Source organism: Pleuronectes platessa, chromosome 18 (genome assembly GCF_947347685.1).
Source record: "Pleuronectes platessa chromosome 18, fPlePla1.1, whole genome shotgun sequence".
NCBI classification, from domain to species: Eukaryota; Metazoa; Chordata; class Actinopteri; order Pleuronectiformes; family Pleuronectidae; genus Pleuronectes; species Pleuronectes platessa.
The window spans coordinates 11,681,325-11,698,176 of NC_070643.1; the positions used below are offsets into that span (position 1 = coordinate 11,681,325).

Here is a 16,852-nt window from a genome sequence, read left to right on the forward strand (position 1 = left end):
GTTTCACAATTTTCTTTAAAGGACTGCTGCTGTAGGAAGTTCAGACAATGCAATCAGTAGACAGCCACGTGCTCGCCAAAGTTTGTGTCACCTCAAACATAAACTTTGACCAAGCTGGTCATCGGTTAGTTAAGTGACTTAACCGACCCTCCAGCTGAATGCACGTGTCATGTGTGTGCGTGTTCTCTTTTAAAAATGGGATTTCATTCCTTTTTAACAGATTAAAAACTTGCAGCCTCGCATGAACATTACTTCAGCAACACTCCGCGTGGGGGAAACTTTGTTTCAATTATTATTTTTTTTTTTTTACAACAAGACAGTTGAATCAACTCAAAGGCGGATTGGTAAAGAGAGTGTGCAATTTGAATTATTTCACATTATTCTGTGTTTAAGGGGTTGGAGGACATGAGCCGCTGTGCGTAATAGAGGAGGAGGAGGAGTGGACGTTGGGACTCAACGCTGCCCTTGTGTTGATAGTCGGAATAAAACATGACAGTGCTGTTGTTGCCTACCTGGAGCACCGTTTGACCAATAACCTGACAAAGATGGTGACTTCCTCCATCTGTGTGTTCTCCCTGTCCTCTGTAGGCAAGGCATGTGCCGACTCTTTTCTGTGAATATGCCTTCGTAGAGCTCTCTGGCTCGCCAACCCTCGCCGGGATTCCCCGCAATATTTTCAACAAGAGACGGAGACAGAGAGGAGAGGAAAGAAAATCTGCAAAAATGGACAAAGAGAGTATTGGCACTCAGTATGAGCCCGTGGCCGAGATCGGAGAAGGCGCTTATGGGAAAGTGTACAAGGCGAGGGACCTGAAGAACGGCGGACGATTTGTAGCCCTGAAAAGAGTTCGAGTCCAGACGGAGGAAGAGGGGATGCCTCTCTCCACCATCCGGGAGGTGGCGGTACTGAGGCAGCTGGAGGCCTTCGAGCACCCCAATGTTGTCAGGTAAGTGAGAGGGGAGAGGTGGGCAGTCCAGTGTGGGTCTGTGTGAAATTGTGTGTTTTCCTGTTGTTTTTGTAATGGTCTCTATGGTTATTATGGGGCCTCAAAGGGCTGGATGATAATGGCTGGAAATTATATCAAGGCATAACTTTCGAGTTGATAAGTATCACCACAAATGTCAGATTATGGTTTATTTTTTAAGTTTAAAGACAGATGTTTTGCTTCTGAGAGAAGGTTTTGGTTTTAAACTCTTTATGAGCAGAGAGTGACACTTGATAAACAGCTCCAAATTTTACAAATCAGAGTGAGAACAATTGTGGTATACCCCTTCACTCTTCTTGTTTTATGTATAAGCAGTATATACATATTTATTGTCTGTTTGTTATATTAATATTGTTGGAAATGCAATAATTTATATATTTTTATTGCCCAGCTTGTTCCTTACATGTCCCACAGTAGACACGTTTTTGCAGCAGAAGTCCGCCTTTGAAACTTTACTGCAGGCAATATGAAAACATGTGCAGCACAACAACTTGCTTGGTGCTGTCACTGACAGTAGACACATGCCCACCTGTCAGATCCCAACCTTCACCCTTTTTCCAGTATTGGTTACCTCTCTATAGTTATTGCTTGAATCCGGTCACACTGGTTGACTCATGTATGTATCTCTAAAACACTCAGCTCCACTCTGTATTAAACATAGGTCTTATCTGCCTTTTTAAAAGACAAAAGATCCTCAAATACTGGTCACTTCCTGTCCCACTTATCCCAGGGAAATGCTTCAGGGTTATATGTTAAAGTGGAACAGAATATGTATGTTTTAAAAAAGAGATCATGATCTCTTTTCTCTCAGTGACAGCTTCTCTCAGCGTGGGAAACGTACAGTTTCCATTCAATGTTGACCTTGCTAATGATATAACCTTCACCTTTCTGTAAGATCTTTATAACTAATATTATTCATAACTATAGACCTGACTATATCCAGTATTTGTAATTCAAAATATTTACCTAATTTGACCTAATTTGCTTATTTCAGAAAAGTGCAAGTAGACTTTGGGCTGAAAATTATCAATGATTTCATTGCTGATGAATCTGTTTCATAAAATGTCTATTACCCCTAATTTCCTAAAGCCATTGAATAGTTTGTTTAGCTTGACCAACTTTCCCAAAAAACAACTGAAAAGATTTGATGTATTTTATATACGTGTTCCCACCAAACCAAACACTGCCAAAGTGCCCACGAGCATGACGGCAACCCTGTCCTTGCTCAGCTGCTGAAAGTTAGATTGGATTTACTGACTATATTTAAAGCTAAGTTACATACCCAGTTTGAGTAGTTAATTTCCTCACTGCTCGACGCAGAGAGGACATTTTCTTTCAGTTTTGTATTGAGTTGTTCACTGAGGTCAGTCAGCTACTGCGTCATATGCCGGCTCTGGCCAAGGTCCGACCTTGGTTTTTGTTTTATTATGGGATATTGAGTGCTTTGGGATGGAAGTTCTAAGTGGACTTTCAGAAGCATGGCGAGTCCCCTTCTGCCTCTAACAATAATTCCCCAGCATATAAATGAATAATGGAGGATAATGTTTATGGTTTTCTCCTAAAGGGATCACAATGGCTTTTGTTCTCACTGGAAGGCAAAGGGTGTACGTTGTAGTTGTTTCAGGTCAGTTTTACGCAGTGGTTAAATTGAGTTTGTTTGCTGCTTTGACGTCACGAGAATGTTTGTTAGCATTTGTCGTGATCAATTTGTGTAAGAGTGCAAACTGTCGGACTCATTGAACCATCAGAGGAACCCCACTATCCCCCGGTTAAGCCAGGAAGCAGTGCCAAGCAGCTCAGGCCAGGAGGAGTGCATTGTGGGCTTTCTGTGTGACTCCAGGCAACCCCTGGATGTTTGTAATGCGGCCCATTATTCATTCCACATGTTCAGTGTCTGCTGAGAGCCCACATTGTAGCCCGACAATCGAGCGGTGAGGGGCGTTTAACCCCACCGCGTCAAGGCGAGGGCGCCGTCTTTGCTGTGACATCATGCACAGCGCTAATATCTTGAACGGATCGCCTCTCACACACTTTTCTGACTGTAGCATTTCCAAGTCTGCTGATTACAAGCGTGTTGGCACGGACACGTGATGTCTTGTTGGATGGGAATGAAAGGGTTTCCGCAGAGATTTAGTCAGCTCTTTCCATGCTTCAATTTAAAACAGATAATGTAGATTAGCCCGTTTGAATAATGGCAGCGTCCATTGGAACTACTGAAGTGGCATTGAGTAGCATCATTTTCATTGTGAACTCACATTAGCAGCAACATCATCGATTCAATCTCTTTGGTGTCATTATTTTGTTGGCTTCTTTCTTACTTAGCATAGTTAGCTAAGTAAAACATAAACTCCGTCGTTATGCCTTCTAAGCACATTGGGATTACACATTGTCGATAAATACACCGTAAGTGAAGTGTTGTTGAAGTGATGAGGGACCAAACAGCCCATTTGTGTTATGTAAATGCGTATTTTAACAATACAAAGCATATCTACCGCTTTATTCCCATGCTATAGAGGAAAAGTCATGTGATTACAGTAATATATCACTGGCACAACATGCATCAGTTGGAGATCCGTCCAGAATCCATTCATCTCCTCTGTTATCCCGACGAAAGATGCGGCCTTCACTTCGGTCCACTTCCTATAGAGCATCAGGAGTTGTCATGGCACCGGTTGAGGAATGTTACTTGTTCCCAGCTCTTTGAAGACGACATACTGGATAGATTTTTTTTCCCCGGCTTTTCACTAAAGCCTCACTTGGCAGGTCCGCTGACATAATCTGGATTCTTGGCCTTAGTTAGTTGCCCAGTGAAACACAACCAAAAACATTGGGGCTCGATTGTCTTGAATCCTTAGAAGTTTAGCATTTAGCATGGAGCTGGTTGACATTTAAAGAGTAACCCGAGAGAGCGATATCAGCACAACCTGCAGGAGATGGTTAATCTGGTTATTTTCCAGAGTTTGCCTTTCACATATTAAGGACGCATTCACATGAGTAGACCATATGTAAATCATGCATTCAGTATGGAAAACAATTCTGGAACATTCAGATGACAATCTTGGTAGCGCATACAGAAGGCAGGATAAGACTTCTGCTGCCGAAATCTGTTTTTATTTACAACAAAATCTGAACCCAGGCATTGATCCAATCACAAAAAGCTCTCGAATGGAGCCTCCCATATGTATGACACTCCCCTTTTACATTTGAGATCTTGAATCCATTTTATTATTTGCATTAGAAACATCAATACACCCAATCCCACGCCCTGATTTTTCGGGAAATGTCCCTACTGTATTTTCACATGGGCGTCCGTGGATAATTTCTGGACATTTTACTAGGAGTGATTCCCATTCAGCCCATTCTAGCCCAACTGTGTTAATTTTCTGCTGCTGGTTTCTGTTAAATACAACTATGCAGGAGCCGTTTTTATGTCTAAGTCTAAATGCTGACATGTGGATTTTCCCTTGTCATAACTGAATTTAGATCTTAATCAAAGAAAAGCAACAAATTCAAGTGTGTTTTCTTTATCTAGATCCTAGACTCTTATTCCCACTGGATTAATAAAGTATCCATCTATCTATCTATCTATCTTGAGCGGCCATTTTGACTCGTATCAGCAGGAAACCTGGGTGCAAACAGCAGCAGTAACCATTTCACTCGGTTGTCATACCAGTTATTATTATTATACAGGTGATTAGTTACAGTGTTTGACACGCCTTCTGTCTGCACCACTCCCTGGTTGCCAGATGCATAGATTATCATGATGTGACACTGAGGCTGACTTTGATTTAAGGATTGCATTGCTCATGTGCTAACTATGTCTTAAAAGAATATTGTTATATAACACAAAAAATGTATATATATATGTGTGTCTGTGTGTCTGTGAGTCTGTGAGTGTGTGCGTGTATAAAGGTCCAGTCCACCAGTGACCAGAGAAGAGATGTGGTCTTGTCTTTATGTTGTTGAAGCTTTAGCACAATGGCCGACTCTACCCTCTTGTTCCAGGTTGTTCGACGTGTGCACAGTCTCTCGAACTGACCGAGAAACCAAACTCACCCTGGTCTTTGAGCATGTGGATCAGGACCTGACCACCTACCTGGAGAAGGCCCCTGACCCTGGAGTACCACCGGAGACCATCAAGGTAATCCTTGTTTTCTACAACTACTGAAAAATGAATGTTGTGAATTATAAACTGGTGTCTTTGAATTGTCAGCAAGGCCGTTTTCAATCGGGTCCAGACACTTCCAGGGATTTGCCTTTCACATATTAGAGACGCAGCAGGAGACTGCTTGGTCAGAAGCGTTCACAACAACAGGGAAATGCCCAGACATGATGTGGAAATTCCACTGCAAAAATCCCACTTCTGCCTTTATCACCAAATGTTGTAGAATCTGGTCCTTACAAGTTAAAGACTCCGTCTGCGTCCTCTACCTGTATGGCTCTGCTCTTTCATCCCGAGAGTTTCAAAATAAACCACTCACTTGCTTGGGGCCTGGCACAATAAGGCCCCATCAGAAAAATGTCTGGACTTCTTTGCAAACTAATATTCCGACACCCATTACAAAACATTTCAATTTCAAGTATTGCTCTGTTTCTATTTGAAATATGAGGAACGCTACTTGCTAAACCTCTCTGGAATGACTGTTGCATGTCTGTATGGTACAGAGTGAGCTTTCTTGGCCGGAGACGTGGAGGACAGAGTGCAGCTCCCTCTAACATCAGAGGTACCAGAGCGTTTGAAGGGCAGCACATGTGGCAGATGGGCTCCAAATTAAAGGCTCCTTCTCTATTTTCATTTTGAGCTCTCAGAGCTGCTCTACACTGTGTTACAGATGGAGACATACAAATGTTTGTGTGAGAAACTGGATTTAAAAACAAAGAGTGTATTTCACTGTCAATTCTCCTCGGTGTTAACCATTCTATTAAAGGTGCTTCACACTCACCACTATCAGTTTCTCCAATTCATTAAAATGCATCCACATAGTGTCCATTTACACCTTTGCCGAAAGCTCGGAAGTGGATGTGTCGCCAGCTCCTTTCCTCCATAACCGTATTCTTTTATTTTAATCTTTCCCACACAAACCTCTTTTTAAAAATCTCTTTATCGCGTTTCACCCCAAAGGTCTGTCGATACACCGTGGACATCGCCGCAGGGGCATGCCTCTATTTTTGGATGGAGGGACCTCCGAGTTTAAAGTGTCATGTTTGAAACGGAGAAGTCGCTGAAGCTAGAGTAACCATCGGTTTCACCCCAGGGCTGGGTTTATGTTTGAAAGTTTTGTGTCTGACTGTAATGTCGGCGAGATGCTGTGCAAGCGTAGACGAGTCAGGTAGATCCCACCCGAGGCTTTCCCAGGGTTTTTCTTTATTTTCCTGCTGAAGTCGATACAGGACGTGGCGTAGTGCTAGTTTCTGTGGGTCCCTGTGTAGTGGTGATCCGGATTTGTCGGAAAACCTCATATATTTGAACTTCTGCAGCAGTACTGAACCCTTTGTACCTAATGTGAACGATGCGGGAGGGTGTCCGGGTCAGAAGCATACCCAATAACAATGACATTTCAAGAACATTCAGACGACAGGTGGCACCTGTAGATTTTGCAGAATGCTGCACATGACGTATAAATCCTGCTGCGGACATCACATGTTTTAGTTTTGTCACCGGCTTCAGGCTTTATCAGGAAAAGCTTTTGAATCTCTTCTGCTTTCCAATTTGACATCTTCATTCGCATCTTCCATGTGTGGATGTGGCTTGGCATCAACACTCCCGCTGGCTTGCAATTCATTTTCTGCACATTTTCCGGCTGTATTCCAACACAGGCTGACCATTTTTTTGTAAGTTTCACAAGGGGCTGGGGGGGAAAAGAACAGTGTATGTATGTCCAGAACATCTGACAATTGCGTTCTCACACACAGGTTCTCTGGAAAATTTCAGGAAAATGTTCAGGCTTCAGTTGCTTGTCTGAGAGCAGTGTTAATGTGACCAGATCTTCATCCAGGTCACAAATGTAAACACAAAATGCTTAAATAAACTAAATCATATCATAAGTAGATATAATCTTGTCTTAATTGAATACTTAGTGTTGGTGGAAAAACACAAGAGATACCTTTTGATTAAATATCTGGTCAAAACCTCATTTGGCAGCAGTAATCTCAAAAATCCCACTTTCTGTGGCTGTGGATCAGACCTGCACAATGTTCAGGATAACGTTTCTTCCTTCAGCTCAGCCTAACTTTTAGGTCGCCTAATGTGAAAGGTGTGAAAAAAAACTATTTAAATAAAATACAATTAGTGTTTTCTCAACAAATACTTTAAAGAAATTATAGAAGGGTCAGCTAAGTGTGGTTTGCTTCTTTTGATTCGTGACATTCCTTTCTGATTTACATATGATCGGCCGATGAACAGAGGTGTTAACCAGGATTCGGTTTAGCCTTTAGCTCTGGGGCTTTAACCTCACTCAATGTTTGGCCAAATCATCCTCAAACAGTTTGTCTGACAGTGTTCTGATGAATATCTGCACTCTTTAAAATGACTGTTCCCTTTCCCAGCTTTATGCAAATCAGCAGTTCTTCACTCAGAGCATTTGACTGTGATATTTACAAGAAGCACCTTCTGATGTGAACCAGGCCTCAGTCTTATACGATGATGCTTTCACTATGGATGATCAAATTGGAGATAATATATGTTTAGGGTTTGCAATGTTTTCATCAGTCTGTCTGTCTCTTAGCAGGCTTATGTAAAAACTACCAAACCGATGTTATTGAAACTTGTTGGAAGGGTTGGATTTGGGCCGAGGAAGAACCTGTTAACCCTGGGAGATTTTTTGATTAAGGCTTATTTATTTTCACTTCCTTAAACATTGCTGTGTGTTTTTAAAATTCTCATTAAATAATGAATGGCACTTGATGAACAAGATTGTGTTGTATACGCTTTACAAGATGTCATTATAGTTGTTTGTATATGTGAGCTGAAAAAAGGTTAACTTCTTGAGTAATATTGTGTTTAACTTTAATGTCTCAAATTTAGAAGTTTTTCTGCTTTCTATTTGTTTTATATAACTTTCAACTGAATCTCTTTTGGAAATAGTGTGACAAAGCTCTGTTAAATTAGTTCTAACCATTTCATCTTTCTTTTAGTTTTGAATTTAAAACCCTTTTTTAATTAATGGCAGTGTCTTAGGGATAAGCTGATTAATTGATTATTCCATCAACCGGAAAATGAACCGACGATTGATTGTTTAGCATTTTCCAATACAAATGAATGGTTCCCACAGTTGGTGATTAACCAGTAGATCAATACAGACTAATGGATAAATGAAAAGAATCAATCATTTTAGTTGCAGTCCTAATCCAGTTTTTGTGGTGGCCAGATTGTAGTGAACAAAACAAAAAAGACGCCAAAGAGCTTGAGATAGAAGTTGAAACCATTGCCTCTTGCCTGGAGGGCTTTCTGTTAAATGTTTCAAAAATTAGTGGACATAACCCCCCCCCCCCCCCATAGCTCACACACACACAATTCTGGCGTTGGGAGCGGACGTTTCTGACGCGGTCCAACAATGCAACAAGCACTTTGTTTGAAGCATGGTGACCCCTTAAGGCACACCTCCTTCCTTTTGCTTTCTCCTCACATCCATACAGCCGGGGTCTTGAGTGGACAAAAGGACAATGATGGAGTGACAAGATGGCCCAGGCGCCATCCCCTGTTATTTCTAGGACAGTGAATACTGCACAGTAACCCCCAGTGCAGCCCCCTCTCTCCTCGATAACTTCATTTACCACCAGATGACCAATCCATTTCCAACAATCCTGATTTTTGGCACACCTCTACCCATCACATTAAATGTTTACCTCTTCAGTGTTACTTTTGAATTCATCAACATTTAACCAAGAAGAACAGGCACATACTTTTTTTCTCAACGCCCATCTACCCCCAGCACCAGACACCCCACCCTGGTCCACCCCTGTTCACTCCAGCCCCCCCACCCTCTACCACCCATTCGGCCTTCCTTAGACTCGAGACCCACCACATGCTCATTGATGAAAGGGGCCCTCCTCCAGCAATCAAATGAGCTGGAAGGACATCAAGCGGCCGGGCTGCCCCAGCCTCGGTGCTCCTCGCCTGGGCCGGCGCTTGAGACTCGCCCACCCTCCTGCGCCGCCACCGTCCAAGCTTCCACTACTCCATTCTGAGGGCCCATAAAGGGGGAGGTTAATGAAGCATGGGGAGGGAATTACACTAACGCTAACCGGCAGATGTCCCATATTGTGCTTGGCTACAATAAACAATATGGCTGCCTCTGGTCCATTTGCATTAGAAAGGGAGGCGCACTGAGAAAGCCATGTTTTGACTGCATCTTGCGGAGGGCTGACTACTTTTTTCCCTGGACCTTTTTCCTTCTTTTTCAGGGTCAGATCTGTTGCCTTTTTGTGTGAGTCGGGTTTCCTCCTGGCCAAGCTGTTTATGGGGGGTGTCTTTTTGGTTGAAGTGTTGCCAGTTGAAGACAGTTGTGGGTTGAGCAACTCATGCGAGTCTCGTTGGTGCTAGAACTTTTCTTCGGCTCCGAGTAGGATGTCTTTCACCCCCTTTGGCATGTGGCTGTTACACTTTGAGGCATCGTTCGACCAACTATTTTAACGTCGGCACTTAGCTTTCTCGACCGACTCACACTGCAGTTGAAAACAGCTGGGATATTTCGCATCACTCCGTTTTGTGGGTAATCAAGCCGATGGAGAGGATGGCACCCGGGCCAAAGGGCCAAGATTGTTTGTGTGTTTGTCCAAGAGTCACACTTGTGAGATAATTGGTGTTTACTCGGAAATGCTGCTGAAAGGAAGCACGGTGAAATGGCTATTTAAAGCAGAAAGGAACTAATGGGAGGGGGGGGGGGGTTGCTATTGTGTCACACACACAAAATAACCAACTACCCGCCGCTGTCCTATGGCCCTGTCTGTCTGCCGCCCTGCTCTCTAGGTCATGGCTGGATGGAGTCGTAGAAAGGAAGGTCTGTTTATGCATCCTGCCTGCTCCTGGTCAGAGGGCAGCCCCCCCACACACACACACACACACTTGCACAGCCTGGGAAGCACACACACACACACACACAAATGAAAATGTAGATGTAAAGTTACATTAACACAAACCCAGGGGGGAAGGGGGCATTCACTCACATCACTCCCCAGCTCTGCAGTGCTGTGTTGGGGGCGCCCGGTCTCCACCGCTGTGGCCGGCACAGCAGCCGGCCCCGCGCCGTTTGCTAATGTTTTCTGCTTCACTGTGCAGACCCCTTTGACTCACTCACCAGCTGGTCGGCTGGTGAATAGAGCTGCGGGCTCGGGTCCATGTCACTTGTGAGGTCTTGGCGGAGGGTTTTGGGGTCTGTGTGTGTGTATTTAAGAGAGAGTGTGTGTGTGTGTTTTGAAAGGGGGGGTGTGTGGTGTAGAATGCACAGCCGGCATCACAGCATTTTACTGCACCAACATTTCTCCTTTATCTCCATGTTGTTTCCTTTTCAAGCAGACAATCACTTATAAATATATATCGTCCCAAGACCTCGCACCTCTGCCAAAAACTCACCTGGTTAAGCTGCTTTGGAATAACTTATTTGTTTACAGGTGCAGCGCCGGTTTGAGCATTTCAGTTTGAAGAGAACATGTCGAAGCAGGTTGGCATAGCTGGTTCCTGCTCGCACCAGTTTGTGTTGTCAGTGTGTTGCGGATGCAGCGCCTGTGGCCATCGCCGAGGTCAGCGTATGGGCATAAAAAGAGAACCGGCGCCAATTAACTCAAGCAGGACAGCTGCCGGGGAACAGAGACCCGAGCTCGCACAGAGCGGGTCCTCTCCAGGCACGTGCGTGTGTGTGTGCGTGCGTGCGTGTGTGTGTGTGTGTGTCAGTTATCAAACATCTGCCACGGTCAACAAAAAAAAAGACACAGGCCTCCTCCAGTTAACTCCCTCTCTATCTAAATGTCTCAGCCATTCTGCTTGACTTCGGACTGCAGGGCCCATTCAGGTCTTTTATCGCTGGTATGACACAGGAATTAATTCAAATGTTGTTCTAGAGGTGCAAGGTCGCAAAACCATCTGTCTTTTGCTTTTCGTCTGACAATAAAGGCCGAACATTTTAAGTAAATTCATATCAACAGGTCACATTTACTGGATTCAGAGCCATAAATAAAAATCGGATCAAACTTTTTTTCCACAAAAAATACCAACTTAACACATCCCCACCCTATTTTGTCGTCTCACAGGATATGATGTACCAGCTGCTCCAGGGGTTGGATTTCCTGCACTCTCACCGCGTTGTCCACCGCGACCTGAAGCCCCAGAACATCCTGGTCACCAGCGGAGGACAGATCAAACTGGCCGACTTCGGCCTGGCGCGAATCTACAGCTTCCAGATGGCGCTCACCTCTGTGGTGAGTTATATCTCGTTCGTATATCTAAAGAACAGCAAGACTTATTTTCCTTTGAATCGAACTCTGTCAGCCCACGGTTTCACACCCGATGAACAGAGGCCTAAAAGTGGGTCGCAGGATGTTTAAAGTGGGTCGAAGACACAAATAGACTTGGACTATTAAATGGATGGTGATGACATGATGCTTTGGTGCCTGGTATCAAACAAGCTCTAGTCTAGTTTGGTGAATGTTAAATACTACTTCCTAATGCTTTTCACATATTTTAGTGTCATATTCTAAATCTTTTTCAGCAAACCCATCATATATTTAGCTGGAGAGGCAATTAATTGTATTTTTTGGTATACCTATAGTTTGTATTTCACTCTTAAGTCAACCTTTGTATACAACCTGTGACCCCTGCGGACTCCGAGCAACAGATTTTAAAGTAGGCTTGGTACTTTTTCCAATGCTAACTTTTAGATATTGTTGTAATAATGACATTTCATATTCATCATGGTATTATAATAAAATGCAGTGGGATGGCATTACCCTATAATATGATCACAAAAAAGTTTTATTCATCAAAGCTTTAAGTCGAGTCTATATATAAGATAAAGATATGCTAGGGGGAAAAGATATTCTCTGGCATATGACATCATTTTCTGACTTCTTAGTGATGACGTCACTTATCACTATATAGGCTTTAGATCATCTGTCTAGCCTTGCTATTTGCAGAGACGTGGAAATGTTGATGTTGACCTTTCATCGTCTGGAGATACCATCCCAAATCATATTCCCACCAAGTCTAGTTAAAATCCGTCTATGCATTTCGTCCTCTACAGACGCAAACACACACAAACACAGAAACACACCGCCCTGGACCACCCTCCCCTCTCCAGAGAGATAGATAAAAAGCGTCTAATGTGATATAGCGGGCACTTACAGGGCATCAGCGGGTAGCTGCGCGGCGCCGGGCCAAACGATAGGGTTTCTCTGTGTAAAGTGAGAGCTGAGGGCCCCCGCGGCCCGTCTCAGGAATCCCTCAGTGGTTGTTGCAGACAGGGACGGAACAGACGAGGAGAGACAGATCCCCCCCCCCCCCCCACCCCGGCGTCGGTACTTTGATGTCCAACTATTGAACTCTGGGCTCTGATGACCAGATAGCATAGAGAGGGACTGAAAGGAGCCTTTGGAGGAGCTTGAAATAAGGAGAAACTAGACTTTCACGATGAAGGTAGTAGCTCCATACCTTTTTTATATGCCTTTATTTGCAGAGAGAGGTCTTCCTGCTCTGTTTCACACTTGCACAGAGAGACGCTCTGTATGCCTTTTAGCTCCTTCACTGATCAGCCTGACCAAACTAAACTAGTCGACATTTTATTATCATCTTTTATTGTTGGCCTTCCTCTTAATATTCCATTAAAGCTAGGGTTGGTAATCCTGGAAATTCGACTATCAGTTGGAAAGAAATTTCACTGATGCATCCATCCCTCTCCCATCACCCCTTCCGTCAGAGCTAGACCCACATGAACACGTGTTGCCTGACAGCTGCTCGAGTCCCAACATTTTTCGGTGACTCGCTCGACGACTTGTCTCTGCTTTGATTGGTGGTGTTACAGTCCTGCAAGGTTTCAACAAAGTGTTTCCGAAACATGACCACAAATGCAATACACAGTATATACTATAGTTAATGTTACTCACTCCATCTTCAGATGAGAAATCCGAGAAAGTGGAGAGGATTTCATATTAACCGCAGCGGTCATCTATACTTTGTTAGTCACATAAAAAAGCATTTTAACATTCTGGTTTAATTAGAATACAGATTTAGGTGCTGGTGACAACATGAAATCCAGCAGCAGTGAAAATCTTCAGTCTAGAAAGAGAAACACGCTGCTAGTCAGTTAGCCTGTTAGCCACTCAGCGTTTTTTTTCCCTCCTCTTTGGTATTGGTCCTTCATCATTGATCACGTTGAATCATTGCCGTTTAATGTGTAACTTGAACAAAACTAAAATGAGTAAGCTCATCTAGGAACATTCTTTGCACCCGAGTCGCGTCAGGTGTATTTTTAATGGCAACGGTGGCGAAGACAACAACTCCCATGATCCCTCACTGCCTCACGACTCAAATGTGGTCTTTTGTTTTTGTTTGATGGCGTTGTTTTCACCCTAGTGGCTGAAGTCACATATTGTACAACTAAAGCAAGAAATCTACTGATCAAGCTTGTTCATCTTGGCACACTAATAAAAACGTTAGTTTTTTTATTCACATATTATGGTTATAACTTTGTTTTACACTCGAATGAACAGAAAATGTCTAATAGTAGATCTCAAGAAGCCAGGTTAAACCTCACATCACGAGAAACATACATTTTATTCAGAAGGAGGATTTTAATTTAATTTGATCACGGATGTAATGTAAAAATGGGTTAATTGTCTGAAGTGAATATTACAGCAGGTGCTTTCACTTTTAAGACAGGCGTTATAAGGAAGTACTGATAAAAATCTTACGAATGATTGATTGTCAGTTGGAATGACAATTTCAAGGGTTTTCTCCGTTTGAGTAACGTGTGATTTTAGTCCAGATCCCAGTTTCTCAGTATTATTATCAAGGGTAATTTTTTATGATTAAGATTTGTATCTGCCCTGTTAATGTGAGTCATTCATCACTCGGATTGGTGATAATACACAGCTCCGTCTCAGAGGAAGTCGTACCTAACCCAACAGTTTGTAGAGTTACACAATATTTAGCACAAGTGTGGTTTCTACTTCGTTTATGACTCGACGGGCATACTTCGTCGAGAGAAGAATGCTCACCCGGGATTTCACCTTTTAGATATGAGTGACTGATATCAAGTCCTACACACTCGCACACAAAATCCCACAACATGTAAAACTTGCACACCAACTTGCACACTTATTTCCTTCCTTGGTCACACAGATTGGGCCACAAAAAAAAGTGTGTTTGCGTGCGTGTGTGTGTGAGTGAGATTTCATGCATGCATGCAACGTGAGCACAGGATCTTTGGTTCCGGATGAATGTTCCTGTGTCTGGAATCCCCCTATCTCTCCAACACACACACACACGGTCTCCATTCATCCATTCATTGTTTCCTCTTGCTAATAAAAGCAGATAATCTACACTGTATGCAGAGCACATACACACACACACTTTTTAAGAGGATCTTCCCCTTTGCCCAACAGCCCAGCAGTTACTTATTTAGTCACCTAATGCCACCGTTACTGGCAGACAGATGGGCTTTTGGAGAAATGCTGTTGCTTTAGCGACTCTTCTCTCTCGCTTTCAAAGTGAATCATTTAGCACTTCTAGAATGACGAGACAGTCGGAGCCAGCATTTGCATGAAGTTGTCAGAAAGTGTCCCCAGCTCCTCATCTCGTTTATTTTTCGTCTTGCGTAAAGTTGCACCCTCGGCCTGTTTCTGCTGATGACTGTCGAACTTCTCTTTTTGTGATGAATAAGCTTTCTCACATAGGAGCGAGCTGGTGTGTTCATATGTCACTGACAAAAAATGTGTGTGTATATACATAAAAAGAAACTTGTGGAGTCTGCGCGTGGTTGTGTTTCACTGATGGCTCTATCGAAATCGCTCACCTACCATGCTTTACATATTTCACCCTCCCAGGGAGGGAGGGAGAGAGAGAGAGAGAGAGAGAGAGGGAGAGAGAGACCACCCATTGGGTTGGTACAGGGGTCCAGATTAGGCGGCCCCTGCCAAGTCCCTCAGGGTTTGTTGCTTTGTTGATGGTTTTTTAATGACCCCAGTCTGGCCGACAGCTTCATTGTGCCGGCGTGAGTGACGGGCAGATGGGAGAAGCTCATGGGTTAATGTGACATACCAGAATAAGACTGGAGAAGGATCTTTTCTCGGGCCGTCCCACCGAGGCCCCACTCCTGCCAAAGCACTTGAGGGACAAAACATTTTCTTTTGAAGTTGTTTGAATTATGAATAAATGCTACAGCAAATGTTTGTTCAAAATGCAGCCCAGGAGTTTGCGGCATCAAAGAAATCCTTTTGTGTAGAGAGAGTTAAAACATGACTTATTATTTAAATAGCTGCAGAATTGGGTCAGATAACAAAGACCCTGATTTATTTTCAATTTAATGTAAGAATTAAATCTTCCACCATAAAAGTTGGAGTCAGCTTAATCAAAGTCGAGGGATGAAAACAATAAAATTAAACATCAATCTTAACTTAAGATTGATTACTTGCTCTTAAGTTAGTGAGACTTAACTAAGATGTCATCCTGAGAACTCCAGTTCATGAGCCCTTCTTTCCAATCAGTCGGCTGTTTCTTGCATTGCTACATGTCACATTAGTGCACTGCAAAGATACTACTCTAAAACAATATGTAAATAAGAGTGATGGGTTAAAAGGGGCTGAAACTTCCTCAAGCTCCTCAGTGAAGGTTTATCCAAAGACGTTTAAATATATGAACCCTGTTAAATGTCAGACGCTTTCACAACATCAGGAATCACATTGACGCTCACACAGAGGAGTAAAGTTTAGGTCAGGTGTCTGTTTCAAAACACACACCCGGATGACCTCCAGTAACCTGACCCCGGTGGTCATTTCCATCTCCACCATCCACACATTGGCAACCAATTCTAATTCGAGGATGACTGGACGGTCCCATGAAGCCCATTAGTTCCTACGCTCATGCATGTCATGTGCATGGATTTGCCTGTCAAATTGGATTTAGAAAACCCAAGGGGAATGCCACCAGACTTATGTTAGTGACCCGTTGTTGTGTTTTTCTAGTTTGGAACCAACATAAACAGAGGGGTTGCCATAAATTAATTGAATGAATAGTTTATGTTTTGTATCTGAGCTAAGGAAATCTTGTTTTCTTATATATGACCAACTGAACCATAGACTATTAATATCACCATTATTATCTTTTTGACTAGTATTTCCTTGTCATAGTTTCCAGTAGGTTGGTGACATGCAGAGGAGTCAAATTATCACCTGATCAACGGTATTTTCCTAATTCTACCCCCCCCACCCCCAAACACACACATCCCCATTACTTAAAGCCCTCCCACCGCGTTCACCAAATTAAGACAGCCATATCTCAGACGACATTAAACAAATTGAAACCAGATTTCCTGCCCCGCGCTCCAGCAGCAGAGCAACAATACAAAGCTTTCAAGAGCAGCCGGACCTGATTCAGTCTGGATCTGTGTTCTCACCGGGGAGGTGTTTCCCATTATTGGGGGGGCAAACAGATGAGGGCAAACTGCATGCTTGTTCATGAAGGTTTTTGTCATCTGAAAACAAGCTTCTTCGTGATGACCATGGATGAACTGGACAGTCGTGTCTGTGAATCTGCTCTTGTGCCAGACAATGTGTTTCTACTCTACCGGCCGAAAGAAGCAAAAGGAAGGAGGAAAGAAAGAAAGGCAGCAGTCGGGCGAGGGAGAGAGGGGGGAAACCCTCTCACTGCACGCAGGGGA

At 43.3% G+C, this 16,852-nt stretch overlaps 1 protein-coding gene across 2 annotated transcripts in view; it reads left to right on the forward strand.

Moving 5' to 3' along the window:
- Window positions 1-16,852, forward strand: part of cdk6 (cyclin-dependent kinase 6) — a 34,127-nt gene that overhangs the window by 572 nt on the left and 16,703 nt on the right. Inside the window, exons 2-4 of one of the 2 annotated variants that reach the window (XM_053446523.1) lie at window positions 394-947; window positions 4,992-5,127; window positions 11,232-11,399. In XM_053446523.1, coding sequence (XP_053302498.1) covers window positions 724-947; window positions 4,992-5,127; window positions 11,232-11,399 — 528 coding nt within the window. In that variant the 5' untranslated portion in view covers window positions 394-723. The remainder of the gene's footprint in view (window positions 1-393; window positions 948-4,991; window positions 5,128-11,231; window positions 11,400-16,852) is intronic. The other variant, XM_053446524.1, reaches the window with a different exon arrangement.